The sequence below is a fragment of the Stigmatopora argus genome, chromosome 12, assembly GCF_051989625.1.
Source record: "Stigmatopora argus isolate UIUO_Sarg chromosome 12, RoL_Sarg_1.0, whole genome shotgun sequence".
Lineage (NCBI taxonomy): Eukaryota > Metazoa > Chordata > Actinopteri > Syngnathiformes > Syngnathidae > Stigmatopora > Stigmatopora argus.
Genome location: NC_135398.1, coordinates 10,603,506 through 10,628,107, shown reverse-complemented (window position 1 = coordinate 10,628,107; position 24,602 = coordinate 10,603,506). Strand labels below are relative to the sequence as shown.

Genomic DNA, 24,602 nt, shown 5'->3' with positions numbered 1-24,602 from the left:
CATGTCATCAAGACACCTTTTCCACTGTGTTATTGCTGGATAACGCTGACATTTTTTTAGTTTTGCCATTCCAAGAATGGGACTCGGATTAACACTAAGGAATTGCAATACAATGGGGGATGCTTTGAGCACTCCTGTACTCCTGGCAACATTGAAAAGCATTTGCCTTTAAATGCATTTTCGGCAAAATCAGAGAAAGCAGGAAAAACGGCACTGTTAACATTTTTGTCAGACAGGTCATTGTTAACATTTTTGTCATACAGGTTCTTACAACAATCATTCAAGGTGCAGCAGTATTTATGACTGGTGGCCATCTCGATAGTGGCGCAGTGCCTGAGCGCCCCGCTGCCGTTGTGGTGGCGTAAAACTTGTGTGCTCTATTTGTGTGATGGAAACATGCAATGCTCACTTTGAATACAAAACTAATTTTTACTTAAAACAACAAAGACTTTCCAACAGCATTCACATGAAAGTAGTTCTTCATGTTGGAGGCGGCCCGACGGCTGAGTGGTTAGCGCGTCGGCCAGGGGTCCTGGGTTCAAATCCAGGTCCGTCCACCTGTGTAGAGTTTACATGTTCTCCCCGGGCCTGCCTGGGTTTCCTCTGGGTAGTCCGCTTTCCTCCCACATTCCAAAAACATGCATGGTAGGATGATTGGACACTCTAAATTTCCCCTAGGTATGGGTGTGAGGGTACTCGGACGTTTGGTCGCCGGATGTTTGGTCGCCGGACGTTTGGTCGCCGGACGTTTGGTCGCCGGACGTTTGGTCGCCGGACGTTTGGTCGCCTGGACGTTTGGTCGCCGGACGTTTGACAACATGACAGAGAGTTTACTGTTGAAACCAGCTCTCAAAATTATATTCATGAGAGAGTTTAATATCTACTGTTGAAACCAGCTCTCAAAATTATATTCACCCGGGCGACCAAACGTCCGGGCGACCAAACGTCCGCGCAGCCAAACGTCCGGTGACCAAACGTCCGGTCACGGGGTGTGAGAGTGCATTGTTTTCCGTCACCTTGTGCCCTGCGATTGGCTGGCCACCGATTCAGGGTGACCCCCACCTCTGGCCCGGAGACAGGTGGGATTGGCTCCAGCACCCCCCACGACCCTAATATAGATAAAGCGGTTCAGAAAATGAATGAATGAATGAATTCTTCATGCCCTCTTAAACAATATTGCAATGATCGGCCTAATATCTTCGCCGTTATGAACATTCTGGACTGTCCCTTATCGAAGCACTGTTCCCACTTGCAAGAACAGAATAATCCTGTTATTTTTTGTTTTCCTGAAATAGAAAATTATTTTAATTTTTCTGTGACATGGCTGAACATGCTAATTAAGGTGTGTTATGCTTGCCATTCTCAGGCTTTGTCTGCTGGTCCAGGACAGTTTTGGGATGTTCAGTGTGGTACAGCTGCACTTGCTGACCTGCTGGGACGATTTAGTCAAGTATAGCCGGGCGTGGTGCGGGCGGATCTGCATGCTGCGAAGCGTCAAGGTGGTCCAACGTATCACTCGTGAAAGGTGAGACTTTGTAGATTGCAGACAAAGATCCACATAATGACCATGTCCATAAGCTTTTAATGGAACTCTTGTCATCATATCTATATAAATCAATTATCTCTCTGGAAAAAAACAAAAAAATAAGAAAAAATAAAAATGACTGATAACTTGTCAAGAAGTGTGGAGGAACACTTGTTTGAGCACACTTTGGCACACAAGTCTGTATGTCATATAATATGCCCTTTGCAATCAGACAGCACTCATGAAACTTGTTATGTTGCTCTGCAAGTTATACTCCTGTGTTTATATGTAAGGGGATATTGAAGATGCACACTCACGAGCGTTCATATGAGCCACCATGGTCATATTCTCAGATTAGCAGTTAGAAGAATCGACACGAGAGCATTTCACAGATATATTTATGTGCTCAGACGATAATGTTCCTCGAAGTGCTCAGTGATGGATGAGTCCATCGTCAGTGGTAAAACATGGGCCAAGTTGATAGCTTTCGTTGGCTGTGGCATTGGCTTTGCTTCATGAGGCTTTCCATATTCTTTGAGGAACTATTTTGATTTAGCGCTTGACATTTAAGTTTTTAGTGTTTTTTTAACACTTAAATGTATTTTGTTTTTTTAAAGTGCAAAACCATTTTTTTAAAAACATTTTCGCAAAAGACATTAAATCTTCAGTGTCAGAATTTATAGTGGCCCATTGCATAACATGTCTGCCCCAGTTCAAATTTTAGTTCTGGTCGTCTGTCTATTCTTAAAATGCTTTATTTTGGTCACATTCCAAGATAATACATTTTATATCTGTCAGTTAAGACATTAAATTGTCCATAGCTGTACGAGTGTGTGAATGCTTGTCTTATTTAATTCAGTCTGTCAATTTTATTTATTTTGGCTACAATAGAACATTTGTTCAAATAAATTTACCTTTGTGAGTATAAACGACTCAGAACCAAAATGAATAAAAATGGAAAAAACATCTTTTGATTTTTATATTTTACTTTTTGTGTCCTCTAATTGGCTGTGATTATTCCAGCAACTACACCACTTCAACTGGGATTGGCTACAATTCACACATGACCCTAACGAGGACAAACGCTGTAGAAAATGAGTGGATGAATGAATGTTCCAAAGTTAAAAAGTTGCCATTTATTAACCATGCAAGCAATGCTTTGAGTCACATTTTAACATTCCTAACTTGCATATAAGTATAGCTTTAACCTCAACACATGGGGATGTCCGTAAACATGTTGCTAACGTTGCTGAAATGCAGAATCTTTTAATATTACTACATTAAAGCAATCAGTTCTTAAACATTGCACTTTGCTTCACCTCATGGATAATGTTTGCTTTGGGACAATGTAATTATTTTTTTCCCCAAACGTAATCATATTTGTGAAACATAATGTCCTAGGTCAAAGTATCATAAATAGATTAATCTTTTAGAAATTACAAGCTGCTTGTTTAGAACCAAGAGACAATTGTTGCGCTATTAAAAAAATCTCTTCTGAAAAATGGATGTTTAACAAATGTAAACACCAAATTCCCTTATCACAAGAAGTATAATATTCCTTAAAAATAGGAATCTCTACCATATTCGTTTTACTGTTTAATGAAATGTTGGGGGGAAAAAACTGTGTTCTAATTTCTGAAATTGTACCTGAAAATCAGCTTAATAGTGTAATCTTTTATCTATAGTTTTATATATACAGCATGCCAAACTTTTCTTTTTATTATTCTTTAAATGCCTCAACTAATAATCCCCCTGAAAGTTGAAGATGCGTATTTTGTTCAAATGTCAAGTGTGAGGCGTCGTAAAAGCAAGGCACGAGGCCTCTTTGGCACCGTTCCTCGCAATGCGGCTTACTCATGTTCCCTTCGCAGGAGGTAATATTTTCTCTCCTTGAAATATATGTCAAGCGCAGTTTGACGTGCGTTTCATGGATCAAAAATAACAAAAAGTCAAACCCATTTATAGCCAGTCAGCTTTGCAGCCTGGTGACTGTAGAAAAAGACATTTTTGTTATGCAAAACACGAAATTGCTGGAAGATGAACCTCACAAGTGTGGCTTCATGTATTGTTAGTCATTTTCAAGCAGTCTCACTGGACTCGAATGAGCGGCAAAACCAGTTCTGGACAAAGGACGCCTGTGATCGCAAGGCTGACTAAGTCGCTGATAAGACTGCACACCACACAAATGAATGAGCAGGATGTACCGACTCTCATGAACTCATACGATTTCTTTTTTCTTTTCTCCGCTCCGACACTTCTTCAAGTTTCGGTTTGACAGCATATGGAGCATGTTTAAACATGAGTTTTCTTTCATTGGTGGGATTCAGATTAATCCTGCATTACAAATTTATAACCTCATTTTCTAAATGGGTGTGTGTACTGGTCATTAATTGTTAAATTTGAGACCATTTAAACATATTACGATGCAATTTTGTTGTGGACCACCTCTGTATCCTCCTGAAATTTATTTTGACATTCATTTGTAGACAGACAGATTCAATCACTACTATAGCACCACAGATTTATATATATATATATATATATATATATATATATATATATATATATATATATATATATACATATATATATATATACATATATATATATATATATATATATATATATATATATATATATACACATATATACACACATATATACACACACACATATATATATATATATATATATATATATATATATATATATATATAAATATATATATATATATATAAATCAGTGGTGAAATAGCAGTGATTGAATCTGTCAGTCTTCAAATGAATGTCAAACTAAATTATGAACCCAGGTTGTGAGGTTTTCAAAATTTCAGGAGGAAACAGAGGTGGGCCACAACAAAATTGCATCGTAATAAGTTTAAATGGTCTCATATATATATATATATATATATATATATATATATATATATATATATATATATATATATACAAAAATGTTACGAGGAGAGATTTGAGTAATAAAATAGCTTTATTTACCAAATATTAACACATTGAGGGAGCCAGACATCCCAAGTCACAATCATGTTCCCCGAGACAATGGGAAACTATAAATACATGATTTTTTAAACTGAAACAAAAAAAACAAGTTTCTACAAATAAAAAGAAAGGAAAAGGCTCTTACAAATCCTGATGCCCTCAGGGCTAACGGCTGTCAGCATTAGTCCTAGAATAGTAGTTTTGTACCCTAAACTGAGATTGAAAACGTTAATACGGACCGACACCAGGTGGCTCGCGGCCCGGTACCGGTCCATGGACCGGTGGTTGGGGACCAGCTGCATTAAATTATATGTAAAGGTGACTAGCAGCCTGGACAGTCAGAAGTGGTTAAGAATGTTTTGCCTTTCTTGTGCTTAGTGGAAGTGAAACTGCTTGCCAAAGTTCCACTGAAGTCCATTATTCAGCAACAATCCCCCCCACCATTTGCACCACCCTCCTCTCACTCTTGTTTCTACATTGTTTCTAACTCTCAGGCGCTCCAGTCTTTTCAGCTTGATGGACAGTCTGTGGCCCCCACTGAAGCTTTCCCTTGAGGGCCATGGGAACACGCCAAGTATGGCCAGTGTAAGTTTTGAACCTTTGCTTGACACATAATTGCACAGTCCAGTCTTGCAACAAACATTATGCAAAGACAATCAGCCTAAAATTGTGAAAGTAGGACATCAAGGCAGCAAATATTGAGCAGGCATGGATCGAGGATGCAAACATGCTAATATACAGAGGTGCTATACATCTGCCAATGTCATGTTTTAATTCAAATTTTCCACAATAACTTTTGCTTTTTTTTTTTTTCAAAGGAAGCCATTGTTTCTGGATTAAGTCAGAGAGATATATTGTTGGCAGTGGCTCCTTAGCCGGTAACCGGTCAAATAGTCCCAGGGGCTATTTAGCCGGTAACCGGTCAAATAGCCCATATGGCCCCATATGGCTATTTAGCCAGTAAGAATTCTGTGTGGGGTAAATAGTAAGAAACTACGGCTACGGAGCCACTGCCTAAATAATAGTCATTAAATCCCTATTCACCTAATGTTAAAATCTATCTATTGGCAATAACACATCAAATTTCAATAAGATTGGTTTAATGGTTTTGAAAATCCCCTATTCACTCAATGTTAAATAATAGGTTACCGGCTAAATAGCCCCTGGGACTATTTGACTGGTTACCGGCTAAGGAGCCACTGCCTATATTGTTGCGCTGTTGGGGCCTCTACGGAACAACCCACCAGCAAAAACCATAATAGCTATGCATTCTATATAGCCCACCATGAATCTGAATACAACCTGCTAAAACTCATCCCTGTCATCCCTTCCACTTAATGTCTATTTCACATTCATAGCTGCAAATGGTTTGGAATAATCTCATGAATAGACACTAAATGATTGACAAGAAATGCATATGTATGGTAATAGCAGTATCAAAGCACACTACGTACACTAGTACCCAAAATTTGCAATTTTGCTGCATAAAAATACAAAGCCATCAATGTTGTTTGAGCTCACCTTCATTGAATCCAATGACTTTGAGAGAAGCTCATCATAAATTTCCTGGTATTATCCCAGAGCCGTCCTCCAAGCTTCTGCTACGTCCTGTCAGGTCAAGAGAACTCAATTGAACCTGTGGAAGAAGGTCCAAGCGAGTCCCTGGTGCACCTTCCACCCAAAAGGCAAATGCTGCAAGACATTCTGCAAGTGAGGCGCTTTTCTTGCGTGCAAAAATGTGAAAACATCAGCTGTTCAATTGCCAAAATCCTTAAACATTTTTTTTCACCTGCAGAGTGACCACAAAACACGTTGCTGCAGTTTTTTTGCCACTGTTATTTACAAGAAAATTCAGGTAAGTTTGTTTTCTCTTGCTGTCGGAATGTGACTAATCGCTTTCTTTGTGGTCTTGTCTAAACAGAAGAAACAAAACATGGAAACGCACTTCAATCATATCAGCAAATTATGTGTTTAGGTTTAATTGTTCTGTGAATGGTTGTTCGTCTCCTTGTGCCCTGTGATTGGCTGGCCACCAATTCAGGGTGTACCCCACCTGGTGCCCGTAGTTAGCTGGGATAGGCCCCAGCACACCCCGCGACTCTTGTGAGGATAAGCGGTTTGGAAAATGAATGAATGTTCTTAATACGGATTTGCCATGCAATAAAGGGCCTGTTCATTAAAAGTTTCCTCCCACATCCAATCTTATTTTGTAACAGGAAGTTTGCTTGACATGTCTGTCATTGGATTAGATTGGATTGGATAACTTTATTCATCCCATATTCGGGAAATTTCGTTGTCACAGTAGCAAGAGGGTGAGGATGCAGAAATAGGAAAGGCATTTTTAGACATAAATAGATAGGTAATAAGTACTAAGTTAATAAATAAATACATGAATCAATATATAAATAAACTGTCATGACATAAAGACGTCTCAAGGCTCCAGTCCTACGAAGAAACAAGAAAATTGTGCATTTTAATTTAAACCAAGCAAATTCTGAGGCTAGTACGCTGATAAATTTCCGCTCAGGAATTCACTTAAATGATCCCAAATTGGAAGTGATAATGTGAACAGGTGGATGGCGCTAAGTTTTTTTGTGGCATAAAAGTTTGAGGAAGGTCCATGGAAAAGGGGGTGCAAGGGGCAGTTTCCTGAAGCAGATTTAAAGCAAATAGGATGCTAGACGCAGTTCAAACTAACTTTTTTTGTCAGCTTATTTGACCTCCCAACTGATAAGATTGGCCTCTGACGTTAAGAAAAGAGCTCATATCATCCCGAGTGATAATGTGCGCAAGGCTTGGCCATTGATTGGTTAAACCTTTAAACTTTGACCAAAATGAGATATCAGCTGCAGGTGGACTTTGCGCACTGCCGCGCCGATTAGACGTGTGAATGTGACTGCATTGGAAAAGTGCTGCTGTGTGTTTAACGGGATAAGTGAATCATGCCGTTGAGTTAAAGCAATTACAGACTTTAATGGAAGAGCTGACATTATCCAATATTTCCCTTCTTGCACTTTTCTTTCTAGTTTACACTTAAGCTTCTTTTTGTACCCTTAGAGCGGCGATATAGGTCAACGTGAGGTTTGGCTGGTGTTAACAGACCAGAGTCTGCAGGAGGCCTTGCCCAGCAAGACCTGCAGGCGAACTGTTTCACTGCATGTGAACACTTCCTGTGGGCTCAATTCCCATGTCCGACAAGCATTGAATGATCCTGCCGCATGCTGCTTGTCATTCACAGATGTCGTCAAGGAACAAGGTAGTACCTCATCAAATGCTTGTTTTGTTTTTCAATCTACATTATCAGGCTATTTTTTAGACCCGCTATCGCTTGACAATATCACAATGGATATCAAAAACATAACCCTTGGAAGAAGAAAAAAATATTGGGGAACCATATAGTATAAATCCACTCTGATAGGCATCATGGCCTGATTTTTCACTGTTCACTGAAGACAAATAAGCAACTCTCTTGTCCTTTGAGTAAGAATAACAGGTTGTACCTGTAATAATCCACAACCATACTAAAGATGCTATCATTTGCATTTTAACTGCTTAGCCCATTTGAACTCTGCTCTTGCTAACAAAGGCCTATAAACAGTCTATGTCATCTTAGTGAGGAGTCTCGCCACATGTTTCTTAGACTTAGGCGTATTGATCACTCCACTTTTTTATGCGAATCCACGTTTGTATCAGTGAAATATTGATGCAAGCTATGCATGAAATGCAAAGCTTCCATCCTATAAAAATCATTTTCAACCATAGGGTCAGTGTCATGAATTGGGTTAGGGTTACAGGAATTATGTTGGGGTAAGTGATGCCAATGACTATCATATACGTTCATGCCATTGACTTCCATGTACGTTGATGGCATTGACAGCAATATACGGAATTGCCATTGAGGAATGATCCCTGATATGAACGGGAAGCGACACAAATAAACATGAATTGACCCAATTTCAAAAGAAAGTGACCCTGAAATGCCCCCAATGATAGCTACAATCGCCAGATATTGTATTTTCTAGCTATTAATTATTATTTCACCACTGGTCAATGGTTTGAATTAAAAAAAAATGGTTGCTTCATTATTTAACTCATGGGTTCCCATTAAATCCATTTTGACGACTCCCAATTCAAATAGGTTGGACCCCTATCACTGTCAATGGCAGACAGTGAGTTAATGTTTTACAATGTATTCCTACATAACATACATACATTTCCTCTGGAGATTTAGTCATTCCATTTGATTTAATGTAATTCACATTAGATTATAAATGGGCAGCTATAGTGAAATAATTTTAAGGACTTGGCATTTTTTTGGAAATTTTCCCTGTCACGTCAATTGCAATTCTTTATTGCATTTAGGTGTCCTGCTATGTGTGGAACATTCCATCATCGATGTCAAGGACTCCGCAGTCTCTCACTTGATGCAGGAGCCCCCGGCCCAACCAGCGAAACTGGATCTACTCGATGTAGAGATCACGCCCAATTCGCTGTGCTCTTTCACAGGTCTGTCCCACCCACCGTGCTTGTTTCTCTCGCAAGGAAATAGATTACTGGGCAGTTAAGGTCTTTGAGTTTGCTTCAGTAAAAACACGTTAATTGGTCATTTTACTCTAACCGCCTCGAGGGCCAAAAGTTGCATTCCATTTTTCACCGCAAGTCCAACCAATTTTTATATGTTTGCTAGAAACCAACAAAATGGCATCTTAATTTGCCTCAGGAACATGGCATCCAAGCCATCAGTGGAAAGTGTTTGCTTTCTTTTATTCCTTCCAACTATGAAAATGTGGCTAATAGAAGAAAAAAAACGAAATCAGATAATCTGCATCTGTTAACTTGTGCATGTCACAGTTGAGGGGCAAAGTGCACGCCCGCAACCCCTCTCGCTTCTTCTGTCCATACATGTTTGCTCAGGTGGCCAAGAAAATAAATACAACATTATCTTTAGCGCTCAAGTGTGAATGGTATCTGGTGGAATTGATGAGTGGAGAAAGCACCCGGAATGTGCGTCAACTTTTTTCTTCTTCTGTCAAATGTGTTTCTGTGTTATGTCTCAGCTCCATCTAAGATTACAGTTAAAAAAATTCAGTAAGTAAAGCTGAACGCAGCAATACATTCTTTCGCACACATCTTTTCATGGCCAATATTCCAAATTAAAAGGTATATCGTACTCCACCCATTATAGATGGCGTAGGTATAGGCATTATGGGTAGAATTCCCAATTTAATTGGAGGTTCATTTGGTCAAATCCTAATCAATAGTTAGTAAATTTGGAGTACAAGCAATGGGACTTTCCCTACAGCTTAACAGTTTAAACTTTAATCCAAGCTGGCTGATTTCCAGTTTAATGGCGTCTGGGAGGCTTTTTTATACATCCTGTCAAGGTTGTCATGTCCACCCACTTATGAGTCAATCGGTACCACCATTGTCTGGACCTCATTAGTTCTAACCTCATGTTACTGATTGAGTTTTGAGGGCTTGTGTATATTTAGCAAAATGGTGTGTGGGTTTGGTGGGAGCTGTTTTTTTTTTACCTTCCTGATTCCTCAATCATCATATTTTTGACTCCATACTCCGTTCACATTCACATTAGCTGAGTTCAACCAAAAAGGTAAACCCTAAATTCATGTGAAGATAGACTTGTTTATCCTATTTTGCATCCATTGATCAACCTGATATTGGCACATAGCATACATCCGTGTGCGGTCGATTGGTCGCCGTCTTTTGGTCACGGTCTTTTGGTCGCCCGGACCGCGACAACAGGCGACCAAAAGACCGGCGACAAAACAAGGTAAAACAACAAGGTCTACGCATCAATAAAAGCCAACAATGGCCATGAGCAGTTTCACTGAGCCGACGTGTGAGTGTATAAGAGTTTGTATGTACATGCGTTGTCCCTTTAAGAAGGTACGTCAGTCAGGGTCTTAACAAGTTCTCCAACAAAAAACAATAAAAGTCCGGGAAATTTGGAGCTTTTCTTTAGCCTAATAATTACTAGGGCATTAAGTATGACAAAATAGTAATTTGCAGTTTGTATTTAGGGAATTTGAGCAACAATTTAAATGGTAATTATCAATAACCTTCCGGGCGACCAAAAGACCGGCGACCAAAAGATCAGCGACCAAAAGACCGGCGACCAATCGACCGTGTACCCATACATCACATGCATTTTTGCACTTGCAGAAATTGGGGTTTTGGGGGACATGTCAAGGCCTTTATTATAAACTTGACAAGAATAAGAATACGATTATTTAAAGACTAAGAAATCCACAAGACTCAGCAATTTATTTTAACAGTAGTTTGTCAATGCCAAATTGCAATTTCGCTTTACAGGTGTGATTATTGGCGTGGATGAGACTGCATCTTACTCCTGGCCTGTGTGCAACCACTGTGAAAGTGACAAATTGGAGACCATTCCTTTACTGGGGTAAATTTTCAATACAACAGAGCAGCTTCATGGCCATTTTTGTTGACTCATCTGCTTTTGCTAAAGGTTCCATTGTGGCTCGTGCAAGTCTCCAGTAGACAAGCCAATCATCCAAGTCCAAATGGAAGTCTTCCTCGGCTCTCCTTCTTTACCAAATTGCACGATAAAGGTTAAGGTGAGTTGTTTCTTATATTTCTGTAAATCCCCCGGAGTGGTGCGAGTTGAGTTAGTTTATGTGAATAAGCATTCCTAAAAAGTAAGCAAACCTCAAATCAAATTATACAATATTTCAGACCACTAAAATATTCAAAGATTGTCTGTTTGACTGACTGTCCGTTTTAAACATGCTACTCTGTAAGTCAAGCGCCTTTATGTATTAGGCTTTGCACTAATCAAACTTTTAATTTGGAATATATACCTATTTAGGAAGACAATGAAAGAATGCTTTTAAATATATACAGGCCTGTACAATATATTGTTATTGTGTAACTTTGTAATCAGTCTTCCAAAGCGATAAAACCATCAGCGCACTCTGTACTGATACGCACTATATATTATTTAAACGTCAGGTCAATGTGTCATCCAGCATCTGGTGCACATTAGTGGTCTGTCATTAGTTTTAATTTACAGCCTTAAGAGGATTATTAGCAACATTAATGTCAACACACCTTTATCCTCCTTCCCACCACACAGCTGCAGCAAAATACGATCAAGTCTCTTCTTGACACGGCTGTGGTGGAGAATAAAACACTGGTAAGTTTTTAATTTTTTAACTTTACACTGTGTTACATAATATAGGGCTGAGGCGGGAACTTTGATTGCGCCGCATTGATCTTCTGTAAAATCACATCTAGCGATTAATGGTGTTGTTATTGGCTATTTGTGATACATGGAGGTTTTCACTACTTTTTTATGGTTATGTTATTGATATAATCTCTTTGGAATAGTTAATTAGAATATAATAATTGTATGTTTTGCAGCAAAGGACACAGATACGCGATATACAGTAGCAGTTTGCATGACAGCAATTATGATGATGATCATGATCAGAATGTACATTTCCTGTTTGTACACATTAGTGATGATTAATGTGCAGTCAGGTTTTGAAAAAATGATACGGTTCCTATTTGTCTTTACTGACAGCAACCACTGGATTCACACTTTTTTTTAATTGGTTTTAATCTCATGTTTGATCGCATCAATATCACATGATCCCTCAGCTGCTCAATATCAATCATAAATCCAAAAAGGTTCCATTAGTTGACTTATTCCAATTTTGCATGAGAAGACAATTGTGTTGTGATTTTCTTTAGTGTGGTCATGCCTGACAATAAGTGTGATTGGTGTTTTTATTTTGAGGATATTTATATGATTTTTTTGTATTTAGGACAGGGGTATTTACCAATGCCAGCTAACGAGGGGTCTTTAGTTTCCCCGTACAAATGCTGTTAGTTTACTGATAAAGATAATTACAGCTTCAAGAATGTAGTTCCAATAATTTCTTGCGTGTTTGTGTTTTCAGCATCCAGAGTATGAGGTGTCCAGTGTGTTGGGGAAAGAAGTGGGCCCCCTCACACTTTATGTTCGCGTGGTCACCAGGAGACCTTCACTGTGGATCAGCTTGGAAGAAATATGCCTCTGAGCTTCCTTTTTTTGGGTCGAGTTTCCCCCCTTTTCAAGGCCTCATGGTGACTGCATGTGGCGAGCACGCTGTAGAAGAAACCGGAAGACGAGGTGGTGTTTGTGTTAGTGGTGAGTGGCAGTTGACAGGCCCTGCATGGACCAATAGTACTTAGCCTGTCAAAGCCGCCCACGTGCTCCATCGAGTGCCTTTTCGTTGCTGCCCTCGTCACACGTTTATTTGAAATGAAAAATAAAAGTTGTTTTTGGATGAAATTGAACTACTCGACAAGCAGTGTGCATCTTTTACAGTTGTTGTTTTTTATTATTATAGAATCCATAGAATTTTCCATACAAACTTTAGAAAAGGATCATGCTCTGGCTCTTATACAAACTGTGGAATTATAAAACGTACCGTGGCAGGTATGTATAAACATCATGTAAATGCAATGGTAAAATAATTTAATAATAGAAGGAGAGAACAATAAATCCCACAAAAATATGGCAGCAACACATTTTCCAGTGCCATTATGGTAAGCTTAAAATACATCTGGTACAGATGGTAAAGAACAAAAATGTCTTTGAGGTATGTCTTCAAAAAGTTTGTTAGGATTTGGGGGTGAGGGGTGACACCTGGTCACCGACACTCCGCGCTGACGCCCCCCGCATAGGAGGCGCTGGGCATCTGCTTGAAGAACTCTCGCAGACCCCCGAGCTCTCTGGTGAGCTGCTCGATTGTTTTGTGCAGTCTGTCGTTCTCGGAGCTCAACTCGAGCAGTTTTTGCTGCATCTCCATGTTGCGCATCTTGGCCTTGTCCCTGCTTTTCCGAACGGCGATGTTATTCCTCTCCCGCCGCTGTCGGTACTCCATGCTGAACCTGTCCACTGCCTTCTTCGACTTCTCCCGGCCGGACTTGCGTGGCGAACCCTTGGCTGAAACGGGCTCCGGGGTGGTGGGCGGTGTCGGTTGCCCCGTGGGGAGGCTGACGGAGGTCTGGGCGCAGGTTTCAATCTGACACGGCAGCGACGAGGACACATCGCTGTCGCTCCAATCGGACTCCTGCTTGATGGCGGCCCCGAACGGACCCTTGTTGTCCAGCACCCCCGGATCCGATCTCCGCTCCACGACGTAGGGGTTGGCGCAGCCGGGGTGCAATGCCCCCTGCTGCGCGACGTACAACTCCGCCTTCTCCTGCTTGACCGTGTTGAAGAGGTCGAGGAAGAGCTCGTCGTTGCACAGCTCTAAGTTGGGCACCGACGTCATGGACTCGATGTACTGGCTGAAGTCGATGGCACTCTCGTCATCGTACATGGCCGGGGCCGTCAGCTCCACCATGGTGGTCGCGCCGTCCTCGGCTCGGACGCTCGGCTTGCACGGCCCCGCCGGCGGACCCCCGAGCTTGGCGCTCTCGTAGAAGTTAGCAGGCTCCATCGCCCAACTCATGTTGCATGGTGGAGACACGCCGTGAGGATCCAAGCTGTATATGTCGCACATGAACTCTGCTGGTTGGTTCCACGCGGGGCTATTGATTCGGTTTGCTGATCTGGATGGAAGGATGGACTTCCTGATCCCGGATTACTGACGGTCAGGACGTTTTATGCACGCCTTGTCAAATTGACGCTTCTGACTTGCGGCTAACTTTGGCGCACTGTTTTGTATCGTTTCGCCTTGACGTCACGCGCACCCTCCCTCTGTCGGGCCAGTCAAGTTGGGAGTTGGGTCACGTGACAACCGGTAACTTCCCATTCGAAGGGAACAGGGGGCGTGGTCATTTTTTTTTACTACGACTATACATGAATGGCCCTCTGAGTTGTTTACATACTGGATCAAGATGAATTCTGGCCCTTGGACAGCTGATATTCATCTAACGGCGAGGTGGGGCCAAAAACAACCCCCCTCGATGAACCCCCACAGGCAGACATGACAGACATGTATTCATAGTTTAAAATATCTGTAATTATAACTAGTTTTACATCCCTAAAGTCGACCTCTTTCTAAATCAGTGTATACACACCATTTTTAAAAATGTTCTTGCTGCTCTTTTAGTCATCTTTATTGCCAGAGTTTGTTAAAACAGGAAATCTGTCTCCAGCATTTGCAAAAATAAGTATAAGTATTATAGCTGATGTCAAAATTTACACAAAGAAATCGACGGGGTCATTAAGAAATTGGCAATGATCCAGTAGGTCTTTATTTTTGTTTAAAATGGTTTATACAGTATTAATAGCACTAAACAATAGTGAAAATGGTCAACTGTTGCACCAATGTGGTACTATATCCACTTAACAATCATCTTGTAGTTGTCTTACCAAGACTGCCCTGTTATTGGCAGGATTGTGCCAGCGATGATTAATTTACTGTATAATTATTGAAAACATTATTTATTCATTTTCCGAAAGGTTTATCTTCAGGAAAGGGAAGTGTTTTACTTGCAATTCCGTTCATCAAACCTTTAGTTATTGTTAGTTAAAATATAATTCTTTGTAGTTGTTTCCCAGTTTGGATGCATTCTGGCAACATGCTGCCTCTCACAGGTCAAACCCGGTATTGCACAATGTCGGACATCTGGTTTGGGCGTGGGGCCTTGAGATTGTCAGTGGAAATGTCATGGGTTTGGTCATCTGGCGTACTTAACAGACTACAAGAACACAGAACACGGACTTACAATAGTTTTCCTTCTCGTCATTTGTGTGCTCGTAAAAATAAATAAATAAAATCTTTGCCGCCCACTTAAAACTTCAACTCTTCCCAAAATATCACAAATCTTTTTCTGTGCCATTTTGTTTCACTACAAACTACAACTGCCATAATACACATTCTCTTAAATTATCATTGACAAAAAAATGTGCCCCATTGTTGAATTTCTAGTTTTCGTGTATTGTAATGATGCATACCACCTATGTGTCAATTTACAGCTGATATTTGTATGGCAATATCACCAAGACAATAGATTTAGTCAATCATATGACAAACCACGTGATGTCCTGTGCAGATAGCTGGTGTCAAATACTTATAAGACTCATTTGAAGGCCCACTGCATGTTATTACAACCCCCCGAATTCTAAAACCAAAAACTGGAAATTACACCCCTCAGTGGTCAATGAGAACATGTGCAATGTGAAATCCAAAACAATCACAGTAGTAGGACTGTTTAACTATATTTTAACATCCAGGTGTTACGTGTAACTAGTTATTGTCTTGTCATTATCAAGAGCACAAGTATTTAAATAATCTACCAAATAACATCGTTGAAGGAGAAGTTGCATTAATGGATTTTAGTTTGTAAACGTGTACATTCTTGCACAGATGGATACGACAAAGGAAACAGGAAGTTGTATATGCTTGGACGAGACCATATGAGTTAACGAACTTTTGAATTTCGAAAAATCTATATTAAATTCAATAATAACTTTTTTCAAAAATATATTTTAAAAACCGAAGAAAAAAAGATAGGGGTATTAAACCCTTAATTTGACACGGATAAAGAGGAAAGCCACACTCGGATGTCCCCTTGAGAAGTGAAAGATAGAACCGGAAACAGAAGACAGAGCCCGGCTTGTCATTGGTCCAAAATATCCCGGGAAATTGACGTCAGAGACATTTTCGCGCCACTGCAGAAATCCCACCAACGCGTCTGCACAAAGAGGTAAGCAAGAATTGACACTTTTGCTTGACTATAGCGCCTTTAAACTCCCCTTGAATGTTACATCTACCGTCGTCCAATTAAACCAACACTTTTTATTTGGTTAGCCTGAACGCCGTGTTATTTTACGTTTCTTCTTTCTTGGTAATTCTTGTACTGTTGGTAAGGGTGTTTTCAGTGCAGCCACAGGAAATGTTAGTCATGAAAACTGTTGTCAAAATCCATCAGGAGTAACCTCACAATTAATGAATTTATTTATTCAATGTTGTCTATAGTCAAAGTATTTTGTCGCCCTAATATACAAGGGCAGTGAGAAAGGAGATTTTCTCAATGTGATAGCACACTGACCTTTTGTTATGAATCATAATGCATGTCTTACGTATTAAATGTTTTAACTTTTTAATTCTCCTTTCAATGATGATTGTGTGTTGTATACGCATTTACATCCATTTTATGTTATTTCTAGCATCGGCTCGTTTTTGATATTTTTCATTGTCTCAGAGTAATATCTTAAACGGTATTGTATTTATTCGCAAAAAAAATTGAAAAACGTTGTATAAAATATGATTATCTATATTTTTTTCAAATTTAACTTTCAGGTCATTCCTTTTCCTTTTTTACTTGAAATTACTTTGAATTTAAGATCAATTTGCTTTACTTTAATATTTTAAATGTTGTTATCAATAAGTTTTTCCCCCTTTTTTGGCCAACAACTTTTTCATAATTTGTATACTTATACATATATATTTTAGCTGTCAAACCCAAAAGTACTTTGTAATTTTTGTTCTTTTGAGAATTTTGATCTACAACTTAGTTTTGAATCTTTGCCTTGATGAGCCCACCATTATCTCTTCTCAAACACAAATTCAGGTTGGTGACATAATAACATACATTGCATTTTTTTAAATATTTGTATTTATTATTAACGTCTATGTAGATCCACTCCACACAATGTCCTCTCCAGCATCAACTCCTGGTCGCAAAAGAGGAAGGAATACCAACCCATCCACACGTATGTTGGTTGTACTTACTATTTAATGGTCATACAGAACATCAATATGATGTTTCTTTATGATTCGTAGAAAGTGTAATAATGGGATTGTCTTGTAACCTTCAGCCACCAACGATGGAGTCCTCTCCTCGCCAGCATCTCAGCGGCGCCGAGCTAACGACTCATCGGCAGGGGAGCTGATGCCCATGCCCACCTCACCCGCCACAGACATTCTTAGCCCAGCTGCCCCCCAGGATGTTTCTCTCTTCTCCAGCCCTAGGGCCTCAGGTGACTTGACTAATACAGTTTTTTTCCCCAGTGGTTCTGAGACATTAGTTTGAACCTCTTTTTCAACCAGTCCTCCCCAACGACATTGACATGAGCTCTCCACTCATGTATGGGACTCCTCGGAGTAGTATCCGGGGAACCCCAGCCCGCCAACGTCCTGACCTGGGTTCCGTGAGGAAGGTCCCTCAAGTAGATCTTCATTCTGAGCCGGTAAGAACAACTCGAATGGCTGATTTTATTTATTTTTCATCATTTGTTATTGTAATTGTTTTTCTAGCATCCAGATGTAAGATGGGCTCATGAATTTCAGTGCAATCACCTGTCACATTTTAAATTTTGAATAAAAGCTCTAGATCACCCGTGTCAAAGTGGGGGCCCGGGGGCCAAATCTGGCCCGCCGCATCATTTTGTGTGGCCCGGGAAAGTAAATCATGAGTGCCGACTTTCTGTTTTAGGATCAAATTAAAATGAAGAGTATAGATGTATATTACATTTCCTGATTTTCCCCCTTTTAAATCAATAATTGTAAATTTTTCATCATTTTTTTTCTGTGTTTTTAGTTCAAAAATCATTTTGTAAAAGCTAAAAATATTTTTTAAAAAGCTAAAATAAACATTGTTTTAGATCTATAAAAACGGAATATTCAGGGCTTTTAATTCAGTTCTTTTAATCCATTTATTAAAAAAATCTAAAGATTATATCTAAAATGGTCCGGCCCACGTGAAATCAAGTTGACGTAAAAAGCGGCCTGCGAACCAACCCGAGTCTGACGCCCTTGCTCTAGATGTTACTGGTTAGACTATTTAGACCCAGGAGCGGAAGTTATTGGGGTCCTAACGGTTTTTTGGAGGAGAGTATGAAATAAACCACAGATGATTGTGCTGAGCAATAATAGTGGTTTTCACTGTTAAGATATATAACACTTAAAAACACATCTCAGTAGGCAAATCACTCCACCCAGCTCACCTGGGTATTGTCAAATCAAAGTTTATGAAATGTCACCTCCAAGATAGTAGAACGTTTTGGAAGACGATAATATGCTTGTAAAAAGGCACCTTATCTTTTTTTCTCTCTATTCGTAATACAAAAAAAAACTTTAAGATAATGTTTGAAGGGTAAACTATAAAGTTGATCTTGAAAGCTCTTGAATTTGGCTGTGAATAAGTTGTACAAACCCTGATTTTATATTATGTTGGTGTTTTTCTTCTTAGCCCAGCGGTGAGGGAGCAGCCAGCGAACCCAACGCCGGGCAGAGGCTGGTCATCTGGGGGACTGACGTTAACGTAGGCACCTGTAAGGAGAAGTTTCAGGTATGTGATAGCAAAAGGGATGGGAGTTATTTTGCTCTTAAGACCATTTACTTGCTACGTTCTCTCGGTCATTGAGAACCGGCAAAATCCTAGTGGGATGCTGGTGATTCTAAATGTTAATTTTGTTCATCATTTACTTCTACCACAGCGCTTTCTGCAAAGGTTTGTCGACCCTAACTGCATGGATGACGAGCACGCCGGCCTGGATCTTAACGAACCTCTCTACATGCAGAAACTAGAGGAGGTAATTTAAATGACATTCATTTGTGGCCTCTAGGCTCTAACAGGGGGCAGTTTTTTTGTCCATATACATTATTAGACTTTAAGCCACTGTTGTCCGCATGCTATTGTGAAATATTTACACAAAACTCATATGGTAGGCCTAAAAACTACGTAATGTGATTTATGATTGTTTTGGTCTGGTCTATTTTCAGATCAGTGTCGTTGGTGAGCCTGTTCTGAACGTCAACTGCCTTCATGTGCAATCTTTTGACGCAGAACTATATAGGCAGCTCATCAGTTACCCGCAGGTTTGATTCATTTTTTTCCCCTTTATTTTAATTTTCTCTTTGACCGTGCTGCAAATTAATGGCAACTGACATTAACAATAATGATTGGCAGGAAGTTATCCCTACCTTCGACATGGCGGTCAATGAGCTCTTCTTTGAGCGTTTCCCGGACTCCAGTCTGGAATACCAGATCCAGGTTCGTCCCTACAGTGCAGTAAAGACCCGCAACATGAGGAGCTTGAACCCAGAAGGTGAGTGGGTCTCGCCTGGTGTAACACGCCACACGTTCGGGGCGCGACCGACACGGTAAACAACGCCTTCTGTCACGGCGGAATAGATATCGACCAGCTGATCACCATCAACGGCATGGTGATCCGCACCTCGCAGCTCATACCCGAGATGCAGGAGGCCTTCTTCCAGTGCCAGGTGTGCGCCTTCAGCACGCGCGTGGAGGTGGATCGCGGGCGCATCGCCGAGCCCGCCGTGTGTCGCCACTGCAACACCACCCACAGCCTGGCGCTCATTCACAACCGCTCGGCATTCTCAGACAAGCAGATGGTGGGTTGCTGAGCGTTTTTGTTTATGCTGCGCGTGGGCGGGGTCACGGCATCTGTCACGTTCTCTCGCAAACAGATCAAGATTCAGGAGTCGCCCGAAGACATGCCAGCGGGCCAGACGCCGCACACCACTGTTGTGTATGCGCACAATGACCTGGTGGACAAAGTGCAGCCTGGGGATAGAGTCAACATAACTGGTGAGACAAGGGACCCTGGAATTAGCTGTCTAAAGAACATGTCTTTTATTGGGTTGGATAACTTTATTCATCCTGTATTCGGGAAATTTCGTTGAGTAGCAAGAGGGTGAGGATGCAGAAATAGGAAAGGCATTTTAGACATAAAAAGATAGGTATTAAGTAAGTTAATAAATAAATACATGTATACATTTAAAATGAGCATGGAAAGCTTATTTACTACGCAATTTATTGGCAAATGTAAAAACTAAGGATTTTCTGCAATATTTTGAATTTTAGTTATCAGTCATGATTTAAATTGGGAATGTTGTGGTTAATGTGGATAACCTTGCATCTACAAAAAAACCACACTAAGACAGGGGTGTCAGACTCGGGTTGGTTCGCGGGCCGTGTTAACGTCAACTCGATTTCGTGTGGGCCGGACCATTTTAGGTATAATATTTAGATTTTTTTAATAAATGGATTAAAAGAACTGGATTAAAAGCCCTGAATATTCAGTATTTTATAGATCTAAAACAATGTTTATTTTAGCTTTTTTTCGATTTTACAAAATGATTTTTGAACTAAAAACACGGAAAAAAATGATTAAAAAATTACAATAATTGATTTAAAAGGGAGAAAATCAGGAAATTGAATATACATATATACTCTTCATTTTAATTTGATTCTAAAACAGAAAGTCGGCACTCATGATTTACTTTCCCGCGCCACACAAAACGATGCGGTGGGCCAGATTTGGCCCCCGGGCCACCACTTTGACACATGTGCACTAAGATATACACTGTGAATCTGAACAGCCGTGAAAGCATTGACAAATATGGTTAAATATAAAACTGCTCCATTCCTTCAGGCAGGTAATTGGGCCCAGCGGCACAATGGGCGCTATCCGCATTTAAATCAGAAGAGAAGGACCAGTGCAGGCGAACAAAGTAAATTCCACATATTTGATGTTCACCTCTGTTAGCAGCACCGTTTAGAGTAGCTTGCAATCCTGCCTCATAGTTGAGGGGTGCCTTCTTGTGAGAATTAAATCTAGCTTTCCCAAAGCCTTTGTTAGTGAATGAAGTTGACAATACTAAATGTTGTCCAAATGTCTGTGTGAAATAATCAAGAAAACTGAATGTTGCATATACCCGCAATATACTTGCAGTTTTTATGATATGGTACTTCACAATACAGCACCTGTTAATGATAGATCTGTAAAAACAGCTTCAAGAGCAGGTTAAGAAAGAGTGAGATCAATTTAATAAGAAATAGGTTTATTACCAGACTGCAGGATGGGGAGAGAGCTCGAACAGCTGTGAACCACTCTCTTTATATAGGGAAACAGGGTATGGTATAGTTTCTATGACAACGACCAAACTTTAGGCAAAGTCTGATTAATCAGTGTCAAGTCTCCATAACAACGACCAAACTCTGGGCAGGTTTCTGATGACAACGATGTTTCTATACTTACAAAACTGATACAATATGAACAAGCAATTGCCAAGCCTTTTCGTCATTTTAGCTTATGTTATTTTACAGTTAACACCGTCTTATGGTTGCAGGCGTCTACCGGGCAGTGCCCATGCGTGCCAACCCACTGCAGAGCAACGTGAAGGCTGTGTACAAGACCCACATTGATGCCATCCACTTCCGCAAGACGGACAAGAAGCGCCTCCACGGCATCGACGACGAGGCGGAGCAGAAGCTTTTCACGGAGGAACGCGTGCAGATCCTCAAGGAGCTCGCAGCCAAGCCCGACGTCTACCAGCGCCTTGCCGCCGCCCTGGCGCCCAGCATCTACGAGCATGAGGACATCAAAAAGGTACGTGTCTAAAAATGTGGACAATTGAGGTTTTTTGTAACTATTTTCTTTGACCGTATTTCATTTCTCATTCCAGGGGATTCTTCTGCAGCTCTTCGGTGGCACCCGGAAGGACTTCAGCCAGACGGGCCGCGGCAACTTCCGTGCCGACATCAACATCCTGTTGTGCGGCGACCCGGGCACCAGCAAGTCCCAGCTACTGCAATATGTGTACAATGTGGTACCCCGTGGCCAGTACACATCCGGGAAAGGCTCCAGCGCTGTGGGCCTGACCGCTTACGTGATGACTGACCCGGAGACGAGGCAGCTGGTACTGCAGACCGGTGCCCTGGTGCTGAGCGACAACGGCATCTGCTGCATCGACGAGTTCGACAAGATGAGTGACAGCACGCGCTCCGTGCTCCATGAGGTCATGGAGCAGCAGACGCTCTCCATCGCCAAGGTATGCCCGCCAACTTTAGGGCCTCTTCCGTCGCGTGTGGGTGGAAACCGGCTCCTGGCGTCACGCGTTTCCTCTCTATCGAGCGCAGGCGGGAATCATTTGCCAACTGAACGCCCGCACTGCCGTATTGGCCGCCGCCAATCCGGTGGAATCGCAGTGGAACCCCAAAAAGACCACCATCGAGAACATCCGGCTGCCCCACACGCTGCTCTCCAGGTCAGTTCAGCTTTTATCTAGTCACATGTTGTTTTAAAATATACCATTTTAATCTAATCTCTTTCGCTTCCTGCCAGATTCGATCTGATTTTCCTGATGCTGGACCCTCAGGATGAGGCATATGACCGTCGTTTGGCCCACCACTTGGTGTCGTTGTACTACCAGAGTGAGGAGCAGATGGAGGAAGAGTTCCTAGACATGGCTGTACTCAAGGACTACATCGCTTTCGCGCGTACCTACATTGCTCCTCGACTTAATGAGGAAGCCAGTCAGGCGCTTATTGAGGTAGGACTCTTGATAAAGCTGCCACAAACCATCATTTTGATTGTCGATGTACATCGGAACTCAAAAGAAAAATGACCTGCAAAGGGCTATGAATGATAAATAACTTTTCCAACGCAGAAGCAGACGTTTGCAAGTAATTTGGCTTGGTCAATATTCTGCTTTCAACATGGAATTCAGACATCTGAATCTTTAGGTTTTTATTTAAAACAAATCAAACATTTAAAATGATCTTTTTTTCTTTTTAATTTCTAACCAATAAAAACTATTTAGTGATTTTTTTTCAGATTTTTCTTTTTGATTGAAATATTTAAGAAGTGAAAAATGGTAATATTTGCAGGCCCCAAAAATGGGTTTTGGACAATTTTTAAGGTGAGCCACATCTCTAAATAAGAACCTATTTAATCAATAAAAACTATTTACTGATTTTTTCAGATTTTTCTTTTGATTGAAATATTTAAGAATAGAAAAAACTGGTATTTTCTGTTAGCTTTATTTTATTTAAAAAAATGTAAACACATTATTTGAAAAATATTTGCAGGCCCCAAAAATGGGTTTTGGACATTTTTTAAGGTCAGCCACATCTCCAAATAAGTACCTATTTAACAATGATTAGTTTTTCACTTAAACGTGGAATCTCTAGAATCTAAAACGTGTTTCCTACCATCGACGGCTTCTATTGCTTTCAATGGCTGACATCCAAAATAAGCTTCTGCTATCTGCGATGGAATTTTTAGTGGGTTTGATTTCTCCCTCAGGCCTATGTCGAAATGAGGAAAATTGGCAGCGGCAGAGGAATGGTTTCGGCCTACCCCCGACAGCTAGAGTCTCTGATCCGCTTGGCTGAGGCCCACGCCAAGGTGCGCTTCTCCGAGAAGGTGGAAACTATCGACGTGGAGGAGGCCAGGAGGTTGCACAGGGAGGCCCTCAAGCAATCGGCCACTGACCCCAGGACGGGATTCGTGGACATCTCCATCCTTACCACTGGTAAACGCTTACTTCACATTAAATCTTTTGTAACCATCATCCACCTATAATAAGCACAAGTTGAGGGAATCCATTTTCTGATGTCAGGCATGAGCGCTACGGCCCGTAAGCGTAAAGAGGAGGTGGCCCAAGCCCTCAAGAAGCTGATCCAGGCCAAAGGCAAGATGCCTGCAATGAAGTACCACCAGCTGCTCGAGGACCTGCGGGGGCAATCGGAAATGGTAATGTTTATTATTCCTGATGTCTGTCCAGGAATTAAGCCTTCTTGTTTCATTCCTCAGGCCATCACCAAGGAGTTATTCGACGAGGCACTCCGAGCCCTCGCCGACGAGGATTACCTGACGGTCACCGGAAAGACGGTGCGGCTCCTGGTCTGAGATGTACGTGATATTGTGTATAATTAGACTTGAACTAAGTATTTTCGTTCACTTGTCAAAAAATGTATCATTGGAACATCCTGTGAGTGGGTGTGACTTGAGTTTCAGTTCTTAGGGAAAAGAAAGTAAATATTTGAGCTTAAGTATGTAACAATGTAATTGTTTACTGCACCACTTAGTTATTAATGATGCTATTTTTTTGTACATAAGAAATTAAAAGCTGCTTGCTAGAGTGTGGTCTTTAATTTTGTTTTCGGAGGGAATGACAAGAACGTTGCACATTTTGTTTTTCTAACTCCTAAAATAAATAGTTTGGTTTAGCTGTATTTGTAGTATAAAACCCCATATTTTTTTGAAAATTTGAAAACTAGATCCAGGGTGTCCAAACTTTTCTCTGTGTGGGAAAAATCCTTCAACTTTAATTTGTTAA

At 40.8% G+C, this 24,602-nt stretch overlaps 3 protein-coding genes and 1 long non-coding RNA gene across 6 annotated transcripts in view; 2 read left to right on the top strand and 2 right to left on the bottom strand.

The window, feature by feature from the left end:
• spidr (scaffold protein involved in DNA repair) overlaps positions 1-12,849 on the top strand; it is a 34,285-nt gene extending 21,436 nt beyond the window's left edge. For both annotated transcript variants that reach the window (XM_077614613.1, XM_077614611.1), the window contains 10 exons: positions 1,367-1,525; positions 5,016-5,106; positions 6,103-6,231; positions 6,317-6,376; positions 7,579-7,777; positions 8,884-9,027; positions 10,855-10,948; positions 11,015-11,123; positions 11,642-11,701; positions 12,471-12,849. In XM_077614613.1, the coding sequence (XP_077470739.1) occupies positions 1,367-1,525; positions 5,016-5,106; positions 6,103-6,231; positions 6,317-6,376; positions 7,579-7,777; positions 8,884-9,027; positions 10,855-10,948; positions 11,015-11,123; positions 11,642-11,701; positions 12,471-12,590 (1,165 nt within the window). In that variant the 3' untranslated portion in view covers positions 12,591-12,849. The remainder of the gene's footprint in view (positions 1-1,366; positions 1,526-5,015; positions 5,107-6,102; positions 6,232-6,316; positions 6,377-7,578; positions 7,778-8,883; positions 9,028-10,854; positions 10,949-11,014; positions 11,124-11,641; positions 11,702-12,470) is intronic.
• Positions 12,850-12,866: 17 nt separating this feature from the next.
• Positions 12,867-14,221, bottom strand: cebpd (CCAAT enhancer binding protein delta). The gene has a single exon (XM_077614635.1). The coding sequence runs from the start codon at positions 14,061-14,063 to the stop codon at positions 13,206-13,208; it is 858 nt and encodes a 285-aa protein (XP_077470761.1). The 5' UTR covers positions 14,064-14,221; the 3' UTR covers positions 12,867-13,205.
• A 1,849-nt stretch (positions 14,222-16,070) lies between these two features.
• On the top strand, positions 16,071-24,404 carry mcm4 (minichromosome maintenance complex component 4). 2 transcript variants are annotated; one of them, XM_077616273.1, is made up of 17 exons: positions 16,071-16,215; positions 17,150-17,224; positions 17,330-17,491; positions 17,562-17,701; positions 18,703-18,801; positions 18,950-19,045; positions 19,236-19,331; positions 19,423-19,561; positions 19,648-19,868; positions 19,944-20,064; positions 21,609-21,868; positions 21,945-22,310; positions 22,399-22,526; positions 22,604-22,811; positions 23,567-23,795; positions 23,883-24,016; positions 24,077-24,404. In XM_077616273.1, the coding sequence occupies exons 2-17, from the start codon at positions 17,164-17,166 to the stop codon at positions 24,170-24,172; spliced, it is 2,556 nt and encodes an 851-aa protein (XP_077472399.1). In that variant the 5' UTR covers positions 16,071-16,215; positions 17,150-17,163; the 3' UTR covers positions 24,173-24,404. The 2 variants fall into 2 exon arrangements, with proteins under 2 accessions (XP_077472399.1, XP_077472400.1); XM_077616274.1 differs by lacking the exon at positions 16,071-16,215 and adding an exon at positions 17,062-17,082.
• LOC144086356 (uncharacterized) lies at positions 17,944-19,988 on the bottom strand. Its single transcript, XR_013304424.1, has 3 exons — positions 19,705-19,988; positions 19,437-19,630; positions 17,944-18,782 (listed from the first exon to the last, which is right to left on the bottom strand). It is a non-coding gene; the product is annotated as an uncharacterized LOC144086356 (long non-coding RNA).
• Positions 24,405-24,602: the final 198 nt, after the last annotated feature.

Coding starts and splice junctions, on each gene's coding strand:
- cebpd (XM_077614635.1), bottom strand. CDS start 14,063: ATGTGCGACATATACAGCTTGGATCCTCACGGCGTGTCTCCACCATGC.
- mcm4 (XM_077616273.1), top strand. CDS start 17,164: ATGTCCTCTCCAGCATCAACTCCTGGTCGCAAAAGAGGAAGGAATACC. Junction 17,225..17,329: donor GAATACCAACCCATCCACAC/GTATGTTGGTTG, acceptor TGTAACCTTCAG/CCACCAACGATGGAGTCCTC. Junction 22,527..22,603: donor CCCCACACGCTGCTCTCCAG/GTCAGTTCAGCT, acceptor GCTTCCTGCCAG/ATTCGATCTGATTTTCCTGA.